General features: G+C 37.1%; 1 protein-coding gene, 1 long non-coding RNA gene and 1 pseudogene across 5 annotated transcripts in view; 1 reads left to right on the forward strand and 2 right to left on the reverse strand.

Annotated features, from left to right (window-relative positions):
- LOC112391755 (uncharacterized) overlaps window positions 1-19,902 on the forward strand; it is a 133,313-nt gene that overhangs the window by 71,413 nt on the left and 41,998 nt on the right. The window lies entirely within an intron of this gene.
- Window positions 1-19,902, reverse strand: part of A2M (alpha-2-macroglobulin) — a 69,092-nt gene that overhangs the window by 30,530 nt on the left and 18,660 nt on the right. Inside the window, exons 1-8 of one of the 2 annotated variants that reach the window (XM_024733185.1) lie at window positions 9,714-10,124; window positions 7,324-7,507; window positions 4,566-4,725; window positions 4,352-4,404; window positions 2,661-2,681; window positions 2,228-2,396; window positions 1,698-1,782; window positions 254-374 (exon numbers count right to left, since the gene is read on the reverse strand). In XM_024733185.1, coding sequence (XP_024588953.1) covers window positions 254-374; window positions 1,698-1,782; window positions 2,228-2,396; window positions 2,661-2,681; window positions 4,352-4,404; window positions 4,566-4,725; window positions 7,324-7,507; window positions 9,714-9,805 — 885 coding nt within the window. In that variant the 5' untranslated portion in view covers window positions 9,806-10,124. Of the gene's footprint in view, window positions 1-253; window positions 375-1,697; window positions 1,783-2,227; window positions 2,397-2,660; window positions 2,682-4,351; window positions 4,405-4,565; window positions 4,726-7,323; window positions 7,508-9,713; window positions 10,125-19,902 lie in introns of those variants that run through there. The other variant, XM_024733186.1, reaches the window with a different exon arrangement.
- Window positions 5,501-6,866, reverse strand: LOC112391754 (non-histone chromosomal protein HMG-14 pseudogene; annotated as a pseudogene).

The following is a 19,902-nucleotide window of genomic DNA, read 5'->3' on the forward strand; positions in this document are numbered from 1 at the left end:
GGCTTTAGGTACCAGGTACTGGAGATGGTTCAACTTCAATCATTCTGGGTGCTTGGTGCACCAAGAATACCCACAATGGACAATTACAAGAAATAATTCCTATTGTGCTAAGTCACTGATTTTTAAAAAACGACTATGGCTAGCATAGAATTCTCTTACAGATTGGTCTCTTCCTGAGTTACCACCATGTTGTAACTCACTGCTCATCAACAATGCCTGGGCTGTTAATCCCTAGGAGTAGTTTCCCACATACCTGCTGACTGAACTTCTCACAGACAGCATGTGATTCTCCACCAAAGCAGTTAGAAGGGTTACTGTACTTTCTGCACATGTTTATAGTCACACGTCCTGGGACAGGCTTCCCATATGTGTATCTGTCATAACAACATTGCCAAATGGATCAAATCAGACATTGAACACCCCCATTTTCTACCTGTTTATATTTTCCCTTTAGCTATAGTATATTTTTAGACTCTGTACTTCCCTCTAATTTCTGCAGGGCTTATACAGTGTTGAGGGCAAGTAAACTAAGTAACGAACCTTCTCTTTTAGAAATTTCCAGTGCAACATGCTGGAATTTACTTCAGTCTTCTTTTACCATGTCTTTTTTTTTTTTTTTCTTAATCTCTAACTTTCAGTTTCATCTTTTAAAAAATATTTTTCTTTTGCCAAAGCTACACCAGATCTTAAGAGAAAAAACAATAACAACAAAACAAAACAAAGACAAGAAATAAACGCTTTCAATTCTACCTAGGAATATAAACTGTTAATATGATGGTATCTCTCCTTCCATCATCCTCTTCCTATGTGTAGCCATCTCTGTTCATGTAGACTTTTACTTGTTTACTTTTTACAAAAATGGGATTGTGCCATAAATGTATCATTGATAATTGCTGTGGTTTTGAGGGTATTTGTTTCCTTCCCTTTTCAAAATACCCTCTATATCTATATGTGCAAGAGTACTGGTTCACCAGCTCTGTGGGATCAGGAGCTTGGTGACCTTACTCTGAGATAGTGCTGGGGCAGGGACCCAGCTGAAGGTCTTTAGGACTGGTTTCTTCACTCTGCCTGTTCTTTCTGTACTGCTACTGCTGGGCTGCTGGAGATGGGAGCAATAAGATCCTAGAAACATGAATTTTCAAGGTTGGAAAAGACTGACTGTGAGATCATGTCTACTCTCATCAGTGAAAATGGCAGTTCAGAGAAGTATGTGACATGCCTTAGGTAGACAGATGAGTTAGACGACATTTCTGTAATACACCTATGTCTACAAATTCTGAATCTGAGCTGTTTCTCCACTATGTATCCAAGGTCAAGTAAATGATTGAATTTACTTTACAACCTGGTAAAGGGAAAGTCACTACCCTTCAACACTATCTCATTTGTGTGTGTACACGTGTACGTGCATGCGCGAGTAGCTTTATTACTTTCAGAATCAATCCTATTAGCATAGCTTAGCTCTAGGGACAGTTGTCTGCCCCATGATAGTTATAATAATGTTGGAAAGGACATGAAGGAAAATAAGAAGGGAAATAGAAAAGCAACAAGAGAGGAAAGTTCTAGAGATGGGGACGCTCCCATGTATTTAAGGTATTTGTGCTTCACTGCTTCTAGACAAGCTAGTCAAAATATCCCAAAGGGTGAGTCTCCTTTAAATAATTCCTCTCGCCAAAGATTTTTTAAAAGTATAAACTCACAGGCCACACACTGACACATTCATCTCTTCTTCCAAGATGGTGATTATCCTTGGCACTCTTACTTGCACTTCAAACTTAGGAAGCACTGTTGATTGGAGATAAAGGAAGTTGGTGATTGTTTTTCAACTTCTGGGGAATTGGTATTTCCAGGTTCTCATAACAATTCTCTAATCATATTTTAGGGCCCTGAAAAGGTAGCCCTCTTCTCCAATATATCCACCTTTCTCTCAAATGGAGATCCTGGTTGAAGGACTATGATGGATCAATGTAACCTTAATGAATCATGGGAGGCTCCACTGGACTGAGAATGTTTTACATTTCTTTTGAAGATTAAAAATTGCTACAAAAAATGCTATATGACATCCTATTCACGAATCATTGATGGTCCTCATTGGATTAGAAGTAATTGGTTCCACTCCAAGCCTAATCTCACCTGTGGGAAATAGAAAGTAATTCCAAAGAAACTCAAATTCTAGGCCCTAGAAGTTTAAATATGAAAAAACTGTTCCATGGTTTTGCATAATCCATACCAAATTCCTCCACGGTGAAGGGGTGCTCTGCCATTTCACCTGATTCCTTCTGTACCACCACCTTATAGGAGCCCTGAAAGGGCTCTGATGAGAGGGGAAAGGTCAACTGCTTGAGGCCACTCTCTACCTTGAGGTTCTGCCATTGCATGATGCGATTTCCTTTGGGGTCCTGTGGACACAGTAATTGTAATTTACAAAAGAGCCCAGAGCGTGAGAGACAATAAAGGAAATCTATGGGGACTCCTATGTTATCCACAAAGAGGTGGGGAGGGGTGGGGAAGGGAGGTGACTTGGAACCATCTAGTGTTACATGAGTTTGAAGGCTTCTCCCTTAATGACAAGTTTCTGAAATATTGTAAGAATCTCTCAAATAAGAACATTTTCCCTAAGTTTATTATTTGTGTCTAATTATGGAATGTTTCACGTTGCTTACCTCAATATATACTAGTGGAATCTGAAAGACAAAAGGGAGAGAAAGGAGTTTAGAATTGTTCTTAGATATTTGCAGTTCTGATTTATAAGCAAGACAGCCTTATGCAGAATAACTTTATCTGTAGTAAAACACAGAAAAGTTCCAGATTAAGTTTTACAGAACTTTTGATTAATCCATTACAAGCAATTAATAAGTAGTGTTAAGTACTTACTGGGTGTGAGCAACAAATGCATACGTGCCATTCATTAGGAATGGTATTTACTGATATGACTTAAATGCTTATAGTATCCCAGTGAAGAACATTCCTTTGCTGTGCTATTTTACAGATTGAGAAATCAACACTAATGGAATTATAAGTAACCACGTTCAGATCCAAATATTAAGGTGGGTCACAGAATTCTTAGGTAGTTCTAAGAATAAGGACCACTGGGAATAGCTCCTCTACTATCAACGCTTATTCATTTTTAAAACTAATATTTATTAAGTGCCTAACATGTGCTGTGTATCATTCTAGGTGCTATGAACAGAGCAGTGCACAAAAGAACAGCAGATCTGCTTTCATGGAGCTTACATTCTAATAGGGATGGATACATAAGAAACACAGTCATATATGAAATATATATTTTTGATATATGTAGATATATATTTGAGATATATATGTTTGACATATATATTTGAGATACATATATTTTATATATATATTTGAGATATAGATAGATAGATTTGAGGTAGTGGTAAATGTCAAGAAATAAAAACAAAGCAGAGTTAAGCTGATAGAGTGAAGGGCTAGGTGTTTGATTTTAGATAGAGGAGTGTAAGTGGAAACCAGGAGACCAATTTCAAGGCTATTGTAATAGTCTTGTTTAGAGGTGATACTGGTCAAGACAAGGTCGTAGCAATTCATGTGGTAAAACATAGTCTGGATATATTTTAAACTAACATGATTTTCTGATGAAATGGATGTGGGTGAGACGGAGGAATATGCCTTAATCCGTTGCCTGAGGAGCTAGAAGAGAAAAGTTGCTTCTTTCCCTCCCATCCCTTTCCCTTCTTCACCCCCTAGCAAAGATGGGTTTGACCAGAATCAGCAGGGAATTGCAAACTCTATGGCAAGGGAAAGAGAACACTTTTAAGAGGGGAAAAGGAAGTTGGGGGCGGAGGGGCTATAGTCAACAGAGTCCTTGGCTTTTCATTGAAAATTGCCTCTTTCTGAGATAAGAAAATGTGATTGAGGACTAGATCTAGGAGAGAAAAATTAAGACTTTGGTTTCTTGTCTACATTAAAATTGAGAGTGTTAGTCTTGAGGAACAAACATTGATTACACTCTCCTTCCTTTATAGGAGAGGTTTTGTGTTTAGAAAAAGTTTGAATCTTTGAGAAGTCATTTAAACCTAAGTTTTTTGATGGTTTATTTATTATATAGTGTATCTTTCTAGTTTGGCTAATTGAGAATTTTCTAAAGAGTAAGTTTGTGTGACAACTGACCAAGTATCAGTACCAAGAAAGAACCAGCTACTCTCTTGACCCAGAATTCTGTTTTAAATGAGGATCTTGCACTATGGCACTGCCAGAAAGTACTGCTTTCAGTACCAGATTCTTCCTCTCCCTGGTTCTCCCCCAACACCAAAAACAAACTCTCAGCCTGTTTATATAGATAATAATAATTCTAGATCGATACTAGGACACTTACCAACTCATTCAGGGGGTGAAAGTTTTCATCCAACAAGACAACACGGAATTTCACTGAAACAGAAATATTTTTCATGAGTCCCAGAAACCTGAAGCCAGGCCTATAGGCTAGTAAGACAGACTATAAGGGAACCAGGATTCCTTTGACTGGGGAATACACAGGGGAGGAAGATCTTTCGTTTTTGAAGTTGTCCTGACCATAGGCCTTTTTGTACCTGTCTGCTCTGGTTTGTAGATGGGTTTGTCTGTCTGGACAAAGACCAGACTCTCTTCATTTTTAACCAACACTGTGGTCCGCTTCTTGAATTCTTGCGTTGGTCCTTTCACTTGGATAGTGAGGAACATTACCTCCTCATTGGATGGAGATCTTGGGATCTGAAATATAGGAGAGATCCTGAGAACCCGTTCATCTGCCAAGTTTCTTCCTCCAGTCCCTGTCCCACTTCTCCCTGGGAATCTTGTCCCTTTTACTTAATTTCACTCTCTCATTCTCATCAGGGAAATTCGGCATGGACAGGAATTCACAGACAGAATGACTTCTGTCATTTACAAATGGGAAAACAGAACACAGGATGGAGGAAATTACATCAGTGAGAGAGGTCATAAATGATACTTACATCTCCTTATAGATCAGCCAATACAGGTTTTTAAAAAATGTTTTTGCTTTATTTATTTATTCATTTAAAAATTTTTATTTTATGTTGGAGTAGAGTTGATTAACAATGTTGTGTTAGTTTCGGGTGTATAGCGAGGTGATTCAGTTATACACATACATGTATCTATTCTTTTTCAAATCCTTTTCCCATTGAGGTTATTACAGGATATTGAGCAGAGTTCCCTGTGCTATACAGTAGGTCCTTGTTGGTTATCTATTTTAAAGACAGCCGTGTGTACGTGTTGATCCCAAACTCAATCTATCCTCCTCCCCACCCTTCCCCTGATAACCATGTTTGTCTCCAAGTCTGTGAGTCTGTTTCTGTTTTGTAAATAAGTTCATTTGTATCCATTTGTTTTTAGATTCTGGATATAAGCAATATCATATGATATTTGTTTTTCTCTTTCTGACTTACTTCACTTAGTATAATAATCTCCAGGTCCATCCAGGTTGCTGCAAATTAGCTAATACAGTTTTTTTTTCTTTCATAATTGAGATGTTTTATTGGTTGTTTTGAGAATCAGTACACAGACATTTCAATTTGTACACAATTCTTAACATACATACCAAAAATCTAAAAAATCATGTAGTTGTGATTCTTTTCTGAACGGTTATTCCAGTGACCTTCCAGCTTAATATTTGGAGGCAAATTTTCCTTGACAGGCTATCAAGTACCAATACCTTCAAATATTGATATGCTGTTACATCGTAAGTCCCACGAATTCACAATTTAATTCATGTACACTACATACCCAAACTGTCAATCGTTCACAGCACATTAACAAAGTTACTAGAAGAACTGGACTACCGCAACCAAAGATGTTACAGAGTGCACAAAATTCTGACCAGGAGAGCCAAGATCAAGGGGTGAGTGGTTTGCTTTAGGAAATAATTCTACCAAAAACAACATGGGAAGAGAAGTAATTTAAAGTGTTCAGGGCATTAAATGCACAACGGACTCCAAACTGCCATTTAGTATGCTTTGTATTATAGGATATAAAATATCGCCCCATCTATGGAATGTTAAGCTGGCACCCAAGACAATGCCTGCCACATTCAACATCCCACTATTTTCTGGTTGTACCAAAAAATAAACAACCAGCAAATGATTTCACCTCTTAAAACAAAGCATTTACACTTAAAAAATGGGATTAGGTAGGATTCCCTCCTTTTTAAAAATGTTTCTAAAGCTACTAAAAAACTTGCATTTACAAAATAGTTGATAAAAATATTCCTCTGTATTGTACAAGAAGGGAGACAGGAACCACTGATAGGACCAAGTGTGTGATATTCATTAGACTTGGCTTCTTTCTCTCCTGCTTCATCAGAGGCTGGGCTCTCCTCGTTTTCAGTTTCTCCGTTTTCTGCAGGTGAGTCTTCTTTAGTCTCTTGGTTAGCCACTTCGGCCTGTTTTCCCTTGCTCCCCTTTTCCTTTTTGTTTGCACGTTTTTGTCTGAAGATTTGTCCTTTCCTGCCGCTTTTTTGGCTTCGTTTCCACTTTTTCGGGAGCCGGTTTCGCTGACAGCCTTGCCAGCCTCCTCTTGGGCTCCTCCTTCGCCGCCCCGTCGGCGGAGCTGACCTTCCTCTTGGCCATGGTGGCGGCGGGGCTGGCGCGTGCGTGGGGCCTGCGAGCCGCGCTCGCCGAGAGCCGCGCTCGCCGAGAGCCTTGGTGAAGCAGGGCTGCCTGGCCACTGCCGGTCCTCCCGCCGCCCGAGCTCGCTAATACAGTTTTGATTCACTTATACACTGAACTTTACCAAACTGATGTTATGTGGTAAAAGAGCATGGTAGAAGCATCTCTTAAGGCTATGAGAAAGGAAACTGCAACATATTATTGGCTGTACGCTGTAAGGATTCTATATATGGGCAACTCTGAAGAGCTATTGGAGAGTCACTCATGGTAATTTCTACAAGTTCACTCTTAGAAAGAATATGGGGTGGTGTGTTCCTGTCAGCCCAGTACTGGGGCTTATGTTAAACACTGGCCTAGTTTTCTTTGTTAGTATTTTTTCCATTTTAATTTTCAGGAGAACTCATATTTTCCCTTTGTCTAGTGCATACTGCTTTTCTTTTTTTTCTGGTTAATAGGAATTTTCTCTAATCATTAAGTTGATTTTAATATCTCTATAAATATTGGTCTACCATTATTTATATTGGAAATTCATGCATTGCTGCTTAATTTCTACACTTAGTCGCTACATTTAGATTCCTTCCTGAAGTCCATGCCAGCCTCTCAAAGTCTTATCTTGACTGAATTCTGGTTGCCTATGTTCCCAACCGATAGAAACAAGTATTTTAAGTCAAACAGCCATACTCACAGTGAAGGAGACACAGTGGAATAAGTCTTTCTTTGCCACCACATCAGTAAAGAGGCTTCTGTTCTCTCGGAGGGACTCCAAGGAGGCGCTTACGGTCACCGTCTCATTCAGGTGCCTCAGAAGGAGGCAACCCTTCTCAGGGGTCCCAGTGTGGAGCAGGGAGGGGACCAGCACCATGTAGTGCCTGGGGATGGGGGAATCCAGTTAGAGGAGAATGTAGGAGGCGAGGCATTATTACCAGCAGCACTATCGTCCGCCGTTATTCTTGTTCCTATCGTTAGTTCTATGCCAAGAGAAGACATGTTGATAAGCATGAAATTGATCTCTGCCGTTGGAGGGCATGCATGGGAATTACTCCCCTTTCCATCGCCAGTGCCATGTCAGTGAACATTTTACTTGAAGTGAGCCTTTAAGAGGTTGACATTTGCAGGTATACCTCACTTTAAGGAACCCAAATATCAATCTGTGAGCATCTGAATTCAAATATGCTAATTGTATATATTTATGCTGTAAATCTATTTTACATTAGGGTTACTGTAAAAAGCAAGCAAGTTCTCATGTGGAACACTACAGAAACCAATCCACTTACAGAACTTATATATATATATATATAACAAGCCTGTAAAAATGGAATGGCAAGTTCTTGCTTTCCACTCTGAGGCTTAAAGAGAGTCCTTAGTTTAAAATCTCAGTGTGTTAAGCAACTAATGAAATCTTAGTGTGTTACCTAACCCTGGATGTTTGCATATTAAATATTTGCTTTTCAACTCAGGGTAGACAAAAATGGTCTACTCAAGAATGGTCTTCTAGAGATTGAATTTGGGGTCCTCATGAACAGAACAGAAACTTTCTCAATACTCTCATATATAATTTTATTGACACTTGAGTTTTCAAACATTTTTGCTCACAGAATTCCTATTTTTAGACACTATGCCCTCCTTACAATTATTCAAGTAAACATCTATTTTTTTATCACAAGTTTAAACAATAGTAAAATATATTATTTTTGATGAAATTTTAAATTAAAACTTACATTACTTTTTTGTACATCTCCCATCGAATCTTAAATATCATAGTGATAAGATATCCAGTATGATCTATTTAAAAAATACACCAAAATGTTCTTTTTGTAATGATCAGAAATTTAGCATCTTTCCCCCTTTTCCTCTGTGAACTTTCATGCCATTTACCACACAGAAGTTTGTCCTAACATTTCTATTCTTCAAAATATTTTATGGATCACTCTTCCTTCTTTGTTTATATATATATGTGTGTGTATATACATATATATATGTATATACACACACGTGCATATATATATATATATATACACATATATATGAAATATTATATGTGGGTATATAAATTTAACTTTAACTCTTCTTTTAAATTTAATGTGACCTTAAAGCTGTAAATGTTAAACATTTTCTTCTGGATTGAATTGTTTTCAAAAGTCTTACTAGTATACAACTGATCAAAACAAAATAAATATATTACAAATTATGATTCATATTTATTATATATAAAATCAAAATACTTTTGAAGTACATCTTTAATGAAAATAATGAGTTGTTCTTATGTATCCATGGATGGATATTCCTTATTGCAAGAATTAAATAAGGTCTAACATTAACTCTGTTGCTGTTTTTCGTTTGTGTAGATATAAGTACCATGAAAAATTGTTCACTTAAAAGTAAATAAATGACAGATGAAACAATTATATCATTTTTACCAGTTCTTGTAACTCCTTCTGCATTACATGCCAAAGATCACCCAGTGCCCTATTATCAAGAATTGCTTCTAATTGTTTATCAGCTGGTATTTCCCTTAGATCTTCCTTCAATTTTGTTGAAACAAAGAATTCCTCGCCACAAGATCTGCAAAAGGATTTTTTCTCCTGTCGTTAGAGTCCTTTGCTTTCTCAACATCAACATCGGTATTTCAAATTGCTCCTTTATTTGGCACCCTAGAGAGTTTTATACTCCAGGACAGGGTTCCACAGTAACATCTGATTGAGGGAAGTTTGTCTTTCTCTTTTAAAGTGAAAGATAGGAAATTAAGACAGGGGAGGTAAGAAAGGATAAATAGCACGGTCTCAAGCAGATCAATATGAATGTGAGGATCTGAAAGTTGATTCCTTTAAAAGAATCACTTTCCAATGCCCTTTAGAAAGTCTTTGTATATCTCCAGAGAATTTAGAGATTCAGAGATCCAGAGGGTTGGAGAAAAATGGTTAAGAATAAGTGAAGACTGAATAAACCAGATTTGTAAAATCTCATAATTGGAAGACACCTTAAAGATAAGAAGGTGACAGTTCCATAGGGAAGACAAATGAATGATAAGGAGGAAAGGAAAGGACTCTTCAAGTTTATGCTCTATGTGAAACTCACGGTATTCCAGAGACTGAGGCATCTGTAGGCAGGAAGACCAGAAGAAGGAGAGTAAGACTTGGATGGAGGAGTTTGTTCTTCTTCTCCCCCATGCTGCAGGGAGAAGGGACCAGAGGAGACCAGATTGTATTGTGCCTTTCTCCTTGCAATTGGTCTGGTCCCAAACATTCCTCAGAGCAACTAGGCTTTATGCTGTTCTCTGTGTAAACAGGAAGTTCCACCCACACAAGGTGTCTAAACAAAGTAGAGGTCTTTGAACATTCTCTGAAAGGGTCATTGCTCTCAGGGACTTAATTACAGTCAAGGTTAATTCCTGGTGGGCTAAATAGGATTCCTGGAGGGATAAAATCCACATTCCCATTAGTGTTCACTTTCCCTGAGTTTTACCGTAAAGCAGCTAATCGGCTTTTCAACCCCTTCTCTCTCTTACTCCCTCCTTCCCACTTCCCCATAGTGCCTTGTATGGCTTTCCTCACATCTCTTGCATGAATAGCTGGCAGGGGAAGCTATAATTTAAGCAACACAGGACAGGCTCAAAATAGGTATTTCACTACAAGTCAGTCTGCCTGCAAGTCCTCCATCAGATATGTGTACCTCAAATGTTGAAGCAGTTTCAGAATTCAGCAGTCCTCTATGCAAAAGACATTAGGTTAAAAGAATAGCTTTTTGAGCTTGGGGTTTTTACTGGATTGCAGATAAAGAGCTAGGTTGTGGAAGAATGATGATAGAAATATTTTCCTGTATTAAGGAAGTGAAAAGATGAAAGGAGAAATAGCAGGACCTCAGAAAAGCTTTGACTTTCTGTGCCTAACAAAGATACCAATTGCCTTTACCATCTACTGTGCAAACACATTTTGTTACTGCCTTCTAAATGTGCAACTCCCCTTCAGTCTTTAATCATGTTAACTATTTTATTCATCCATCCGTCTGTCCATCCATCCACCCATCCATTCATCCATTCATTCATCCAACTGTTTGATTGTTTTGTACGTGTTTATTGAGCCTAGTTGGTCTAGGAATCATACAAAATCATGGAGATGGATGATCAAATATGAAGAAACAGATTGCACATTCTTGCAGGTGTAAAAGCAGACAAATAAGCAATAAAAATACAGTAGCCAGACATTATTGGAGAAGTTCAGGATGCTCTGGGAGCTCTGAACAGGGACACACAATGCAAACCTTGGCCTTGGAAAGGAAATCTAAGGTAAAGCAAAATTAAATCAAGTTCTAGAGTGTAGGTGGTGGTTAGCCAGAGGGAAGTAGGAGATGAAAAGTGCATTCTAAGCACATAAGGAATGACATAAACAAAGGCACAGGAGGTAAAAACCATCATGAAATGTTTGGTAAAATGAAAAGTGTTTGGTATGAAGAAAATGCCTGTACACTTAGAAAAGTGGTGAAGCAAGCTTGCTTCAAATAAAAAAGGAACCTGTTGGTACTACTAGGGTATTTGGGGAGTAATCAGTGAAGTGACTTCCCCAGATTTGTTTCTTGGAAAGATCACATTTACTGAAATTTGGAAGACTGATTGGAAGGAGGTAATCCAGGAGGCAGGGTAGGAGTTGCACAATTATATTGGTGAGAAATGATGATATTTTGAGCTAGGGTGTTCATAATGAGATTGGATAGAGGTTGACAGATTTATATCATATTTAAGAGGTAAAATTATAGTACACAGTGAATACATGAATGTAATGGGTAAAGGAGAATGTGCTTTTCAGTTTTCCTGGTTGGTCACTGAGTGACTTACGTTGCCTTTAACTGGTCGAGTGAAACACAGGAAACGGTGGGAAGGAGAACAGAGGGCTGAGGGTTGGGAAGAGAAAGAGTCTAGTTTTAGAAAGCGCTTGTGGGATAGTCCAGTAATAATATTTGTAGGGAGTTTAACATTTGCATCTAGAGCTTAAGGCAGTGTGATCTAATAAAAATAAAAGGTGAGCCTCCTATGTAATTTTACATTTTTCCAGTAGCCACATTGAAAAACAAAAAGAAACAGATTAAATTAACTTTAATAATATAATTTACTTACCTCAATATTGCCAAAACATTATCATTTCAACATTTAATCAATATAAAAATTGTTAATAAGATACTTTAAATTCTTTTTTCATACTAAGTCTTTGAAATCTGGTGTGAATTCTACACTTACAACACATATTAATTTAGACTAGCCACATTTCAACAGCTCAATAGCCCATGTGGCTACTGGTTATCAGATTAGACATAGCAGGTTTAAAGCAATGTTTTTCAAATTATGGGTCACCATCTATAGTGAGGTGTAATGTCATGATCAGTGAGTCATGACCAAGAGTTTTTAAAATGTAATAGAACACAATAAAATAGAAAACACAGTGTACCAAACAGAATAAGTGAAACTATTGATTTTGGAAATATTCGTTTCAATGTTGTGCAGCAGAAACTTTGGTTGTGTCCTATTACCACTTCTCCAATTCTGTCTTTAATACTAGAACACCTGAGTTTTCTCTGGGCACAAACTGCCTCACTGAAAACTTTCATTTCCTAGCCTTCTCCTTTAAGGCTGGGCGTGGTATACGGCTAAATTCTGGTGATTGACATGTGAGTGCAAGTGATGTATGCAACTTTCAGTTCATGATTTAAAAAGGAAAGGCTAGGTTCTGTGCCTCCCTTTGCTTCCTACCACTGGCTGGAATGTGGACATGTGGGCGGTTGTCCGATCTTCCATTGTAGGTAATAAGATGGAAGCCATGTGTCAAGGGAGGCAGAACAACAAGCAAGACATAGACTGAAGAGGGAGGAGATATGGGGATGTATGTATACGTAGAGCTGATTCACTTTGTTATACAGCAGCAACTAACACACCATTGTAAATCAACTATACTCCAACAAAGATGTTTAAAAAAAAAAAAGAAAAAAGGAGGCATAGACTGAATCCCTGAATTATCCAAAGGCCATTTTAGCTTGGACTTTCATGTAAGAGAAAAACACTTTCTCTTATTTAAAAGCCTTTGCATTTTGAGATATCTTTGTTCGAGCAGTAAAACTTGTATCCTAACTAATATAATTTCTCTTTCTTTATTACTATCTCTATCATTTCTATCTTTAACTATAAGTGTTCTGAGTCACAATGTAAAGGTTACATTGTGAAAATGTGATTTCAGTGTTACATTGCAAACTGTCTGATGAAAATATTCAAAATTCTTATTGTAGGTTAAAGTTAAAGCAATCTGAACACCACCAGTTTACTGAGATCTGGCCTATTTGTACAGATTAGAGATTTATCAGCTTATAGGGAGAGCTGATGCCATGGAAATAGATAATATGGGATGAAAATGGAAAATAGTCCAGGACAGAGCTAGGCAAGGGCACCCAGATGTAACCCGAATGGCTAGACAGAGAGAGAGAAACACAGGAGAGTGTGGGATCTCTGAGTCCCAAAGAAGGGACATTTTAAGAAAATAGTCAAGAGAAGGTTTTTACTAGTCAGAGTAATTGGGGCTTTATGCCAACACATCAATGTTAATAGCATACAAAATTGAAAAAAATCATTTCAAAAGTTTGCATCATTTTATAATACATTGATTCAAAACATAACAGAAATTAAATGGATTTTAAGAAACTAGAAATAACTAAACACTTATTTGCAAGGTTAATTACTTAAAGAAATAATTAATAGCATTCATTTGGTGCCTTATCAAAAATTACAAAGAGCATCTGTAAAGATTATTGCTGAATCCCTGGCTATTTGTGTCAAATGCCACTCACTGTGAAATCAAATAATAGATCGAATGATCTTTTTTTTTTTTTGCTGAATTGAGGGACAAGAAGAATATGGGGACCCAGCTTTAAGGGTCTGTGTGGAGCAGAGCCTGACTGCAGCTCAAGGGGGAGTGAGAGGGAGGTTTCTGAGTTTATGTGAAGGGAAAGAGAATGATAGGGCAGTACTCCGCAGAGATGTCGGGCCGAGAGGGAGGTTTCTTTAAGAGGAGAGAGACTTGAACAAGTTTAAATGAAATGTTGCTTCTGTAAATGCTGACGATCAAATAAAAGGGAGAGGTTGAACACTGTGAGTGAGAAGTGATAGTCCCAAGAGAGAGAACTTTGAGGTTGCGTGAGGTGGACGTATTAAGTAAGTGGATGGCGGAATTATCCTCAGGAGAAGCGACACCACTTCAGTATAATCGCAGATAAAGAGGAACGTTTTATCTAAAATGCTCCCATCACGAAGACAGAGCTTTCTCTTCTTGGGAAGACAGAAAATGAGCTTGAGGGGGGAAAAAATGACTGGATCAGTTGTCAGGGTACCTGAGCCCTAGTTCTGACTCATTATAAGGTCCTGGGTAACTCATTTAACTGCTCTGAGCCTCAGCTTCCTCACAGATAAATATGGGGTTAATAATATCAGTCCTGTCAGCTCCAAGGGGTACTTTTATACAAGATGCTATATGGAACCGTTTTTAAAACTGTGAACCTTACTGTACCTGTCAGAATTAATATTTATATTTTGAATCTTAATGACTGAGAAAGAGGTCTATTTCATCTGTCTGCTGTGGGCTTTGATATAGGGCAGCATCCAAATAAAGAAAGTTAGGCTACCTGAATACCAAGTCCTTGACAGAAATGACGGCACACAACTTGGACAAGTTCTGCACAGTTTCGAGGCATTTAGCAAATAATTACTGTTAGAAAGCTGAGGTAAAGCGTTAAGAGAAAAAAAAAGGTAAGGGAAAGAAGGAAGGCAGTTTATGGTAAAGAAAGTAAGGGAGCAAAATGCAGGAAATAGCCATTTAAATAGAACAAGGAGAATCATTTGGGAATTGAGAAAAAAGATTAGGAGGTATTGGGCCTTAACAAAAATAAACAGAAAAAAATAAACAGAAAAATGTTTCCCCTGTATTGCTGTAGTGCTTGCTGGGGACTGAATGTAGTTTCTCTAATGGCACCACTAGTTACACATACGCTACCCGTAGTTCCTAATAAGTGATAATGAAGGACATTTCAGCTGGTTACATATTATATTAACCACTTTCAAAAATCAGAAAGCTCAGTTACTGGAATACCACATTCGCTCTATCAGACAGTATACTTGCTTTACCTTTCCGTAAATATCTAGGGCAAACTTGGAGTTAGGGCAACGTGTATCTACAGAGATGTTCTCAAAGATCAGAGTGTTTCTCATTTGTGCTATCTCAATGCTCCTTTTTCTCTTTTTGTTCCTCTAACTAGGTAATTTCAAATGACTTGTCTTTGAGTTTGCTGATTCTTTCTTTTGCTTGATTGATTTTACCTGTGAAAGTCTCTTAAATTTTCAGTTCAGTCATTATATTCTTCAACTCCACGATTTCTGTTTGGTTCTTTTTTAATCGTTTCTGTTTCTTTATTGAGTTTCTTATTTTGTTCATGTTTTGTTTTCCTAATTTCATTTAGATATCTATCCATGTTCTTTTGTAGCTAATTGAGTTTGTTTAAGAAGATTATTTCAAATTCTTTGTCAAGCAATTCATGAATTTCCTTTTTTTTTTTGGTGGTACGCAGGCCTCTCACTGTTGTGGCCTCTCCCGTTGCGGAGCACAGGCTCCGGACGCGCATGGCTCACGGGCCCAGCCGCTCCGTGGCATGTGGGATCTTCCCGAACCGGGGCACGAACCTGTGTCCCCTGCATCGGCAGGCGGACTCTCAACCACTGCGCCACCAGGGGAGCCCCATGAATTTCCATTTTTTAAGGATTGGTTACTGGACCTTTATTTGTTTCCTTTAGTAGTGTCATGTTTGTCTGATTCTTTGTGATCCTTGAAGACTTGAATTTGTGTCTCTGCATTTGAATGAGCAGTCACCTCTTCCAGTCTTTACAGACTAGTTTTAGCAGGTGAAGACCTTCTCCTACCTGGTTCCTGGACTGATGGGACTATCACTGAGGTCATGGTCAAGTGGGCTGGAGGCAGGTCTCAGGGATGCTTTGGATCTTCGGTTGACTCCAGGGTCACCAGACCTGTTACCATGGGGCACAGACAGATGTTGCTCCTCCAGAGTCCCTGGATGGACAGGAGTGCCTTCGGGGCTCTGGTTGAGTGGGGCTGAATCTGGATCACAGGGATGCTACCAGTTTCAGTCAGGTCCATGGTAGGTAGGCCTGCTACTGGAGTCATAGTTGGGCATAGTTCATTCTGGGACACATGGGTCTGGTAGCAGGACCATGGACAAGCAAGACTGGAGCTGAATCCACAGGGATATAGGGCTACTACCAGATTACAGCCAGGTCCATGGTCAGTGGGTCTGCTCCCAGGGTATGAGCCTGCCTTCTCAAGGCAGCTTTCCTCAGTCTTTGGCTCCACTGGGGTGCTACAACTTTCTACCTGGATTCCAAAGCTCCCCCAAAGACATTTTTATTTGTGCACGGTTTTCAGATTGGTATTTCTGTGGGAGGATAAGGGCTGGGGACTTCCTGTTCTGCCATCTTGCTAATGCACTCACATATTTTATTTTTGATTAGAAAGTTTAAAAATGTTAATTTTTATTGGATGAAATAAGTTGATGATTTTTTGTTATTGGTGTAAATATTTTATGATACAATTTTATAAATGGAGCTTAAATGACCTGATTAAATCTGCTGCACTATCATGCATAAAGCACATCTTAATACATTGACTACATTTCTAGTTTCAGGTTCTCTCTTGTTTGTGAATTAATTGGAGTTAAGAATCTTCCTAAATTCTTTACACTTTTCTTTAAAATTTATAGTTATTTCCTCTAGGTCTAATAAATGGTATATTAAAATATTAATTTCCTTTGAGTATTTCCAACAACTTCAACCCAATTTTTATGTAAAAACTGAGATTTTTTTCATATTTATACTCTATCAGTTTGTGTAATTTATCACTAAAATTTGTAATTGTAGTAATGCAGATTTGGCAATAAACCACAATGATTCTGAGTAAGCATGTAAACTTGACTGTTAAGAGCAAAACTGTGAGGTTTTGAGAGATTATTATTTGCCACAAACCTTTAACATTTCACTGGTTTTGTTTTCTGAAATGAAGAATGTTATTTCACCTGGTGAGTCTCTTAAGTGAAGACTAAAGTTTTTACTATAATTCATTTAAATGTTATGTAAACATGATATTCCATTGAAACTTTATTTCAGAGGAGTAACAAGTGTTAAGATTTTATGTTTAGAACAAAATTTACTCTATGAAGCAGCTTTTCATGTGACATAGGACCTTTTGAGGGGAAAATTTGAGTTTTGTCTGCTGTTTCTCCTGTGGCTCATCTTTGTATTAACCTGGTCTTAACATAGACTCCTTAATTTTTACAGAAGAATGCATAATTTACCACAAAAATTCTTATAATTTGTTAGGAATGCAATTAATTCCTAAGTCAAGAGACAGTTATTCTTCCACCGGTTTTCTTTGGCAGAAGCTGGGGTGGAGTGTTTGGAGTCAGAAGATATTTCATCCTTTCAGTTACACTTTTAAAGGATGTTGAATCTATTCACTTCCCTATATATTTATGATCTAACTTTTATGAAACCAAACCACTGGAAAACTACACACCTGGACTATATTATCTTGGCTTGTTAACAGAATTCCATTAGGTGGCTTGCTATTTAATGTTATCAACTAGTCATAACCTCTTTTTTCTTTCTCTTTCTTTTTTTCCTCTCTTATTTCATCAGAAGATGGTTGCAAAAAACAATAATATTTAGTTACTTAAAACCTACACAGTCTAACTCATCATAGACATTTAATAACAATAAATATTTATTAAATGAAGAACCATATTAAATTTAATTCTTAAATTGATGCTAAATATAGATTATTATTGAAGGCATTATTTGTCATCACTAGTTGATGATAAGTTTATGAATTCATTCAGCAAACATTATATTGATAAATTCTGTTGGTGATAATGTAAGCGCAAATAAACAGTCACTATTTAAGAAAAGAATTGGAGAGAAGAAAGTAACTTTTCATTTTTTCACGTTTTTCAAATATTTCTCTGATTATAAAAATAATGCACATGTAAAAATATAGGCATGAAGAAAATAGAAAACAACACATGATCTTCCACTCCATATATTTCCAGTCTATAGGTATTATTGTATATAATAATATATATGAAGAGGCAGTTGTAAATTTTCCTTTTCCTTTTTTTTACCATTTTGTCCTTTTTAAAATGTACACTTCATTAGTATTAAATACATTCAGTTGCTGTGAAACGGATTTCCAGAACTTTTTATCTTGAAATTTAGAGCCTATACTCATTAAACAACCACTCCCCTTTTCCCCTTTGTCCTAGCTCCTGATAACCACATTCTACTTTCTGTTTCTTTGGCTTTGATTACCTTAGATACCAAGTGAACTCATACAGTATTTATCTTTTTGTGGCCTGCTTATTTCATTTAGCATAATGTCCTCAAGATTCATCCAGGTTGTAAATGTGACAGGATTTCCTTTTTAAGACTGAATAATATTCCATTGTGTGTTTATACCACATTTTGTTTATCCATTCATCCATCAGTGGACATTTACATTGCCTCCACCTTTTGGCTATTGTGAATAATGCTACCGTGAACATAGGTGTACAAACATCCCTTTGAGACCTCACTTTTAGTTTTTCTGGATATATTCCCAGAAGTGAGTTTGCCCCATCATATGGTAGTTCTAGTTTTAATTTTTTGAGTTCTCATAGTATTTTTCATAGTGGTTGCACTGTTTTACAATCCCACCTACAGTGCACAGAGTTCTGATTTCTCCATATCCTGGGTTTTTTTTTTTTTATTGTAACCATCCTAATGGATATAACCACAATAATGATAATATCTTATTGTGGGTTTAATTTAGATTTATTTGATGATTAGTGATGCTGAATATCTTTTCATATGCTTATTGGCTATCTGTATATCATCTTTGGAAAAATGCCTATTCATGTCTTTTGCTCATTTTTTAAAAATCCAGGTATTTGATTTTTTGTTGTTGAGTTGTAGAAGTTCTTTATATACTATGGATATTAACCCCTTATCAAATATATGATTTGCAAATATTTTCTCTCATTCCATAGGTTGCCTTTTCACTCTGTCAATTGTGTTTTTTGATCTATGGAAGTTTTTAAGTTTGATGTAGCTTCCAGTTATCTCTTTTTGCTTTTGCTGCCTGTGCTTTTGGTGTCATAGTCAAGAAATCATTGCCACATCCAATGTCATGAAGATTTTCCCTTGTGTTTTCTTCTGGGAGTTTTATAGGTTTAGGTTTTACATGTATTTCTTTAATCGTTTTGAGTTAATTTTTGTATGTGGTGTAAGATAAGGGTCCATCTTCATTCTTTTGCATATGGATATCCACTTTTCCCAACACCATTTATTGAAGAGACTGTCCTTTCACCCTTGAGTGGTCTTAGCACTCTTGTTGAAGATCATTTCATCATATACATGAGGGTTTGTTTCTGGGCTCTCTGTTCTCTTCCATTGATCTATTTGTCTGTCTTTATGCTAGTACCACACTGTTTTGGTTACTGTAGCTTTGTAATGTTTTGAAACCAAGAAGGGAAAACCCTCCAGCTTTATTCTTTTTCAAAATTGTTTGGCTATTCAGGGTCCCTCAAGATTCCACATGAATTTTAGGATGGATTTTCTTTCAAAAGTGTGATTTTACTACACCATACATTTTGCTCTGCAATTTTTCCATTAAAACATATATTGGAGATACTTCCCATGTCAGCATAAATATCTATATTAAGAGAGGTATATTCTTTTGAATAATTACCTTATATATACATATTATAATAAATCAATATCATATAGATAACCTGTCAGTCTTCTGTTTTCTAGTTATTGCATCAATGAGCATGCTTGTCATTGCAGAGTAGTCTGTATGGTAAATTACTAAAAGTAGAAATATTGGATCAAAAGGTCAAGACTGGACTATTTACAATAGCCAGGACATGGAAGCCACCTAAATGTCCATCAACAGAGGAATGGATAAAGCAGATGTGGTACATATATACAATGAAATATTACTCGGCCATAAAAAGGAACGAAACTGGGTCATTTGTAGAGACATGGATGGACCTAGAGACTGTCATACAGAGTGAAATAAGTCAGAAAGAAAAAAAATATCGTATATTAATGCATATATGTGGAATCTGAAAAAATTGGTATAGACAATCTTATTTACAAAGCAGAAATACAGACACAGACTTAGAGAACAAACGT

This window comes from Neophocaena asiaeorientalis, unplaced genomic scaffold (assembly GCF_003031525.2).
Source record: "Neophocaena asiaeorientalis asiaeorientalis breed wild unplaced genomic scaffold, Neophocaena_asiaeorientalis_V1.1 scaffold150, whole genome shotgun sequence".
NCBI lineage: Eukaryota > Metazoa > Chordata > Mammalia > Artiodactyla > Phocoenidae > Neophocaena > Neophocaena asiaeorientalis.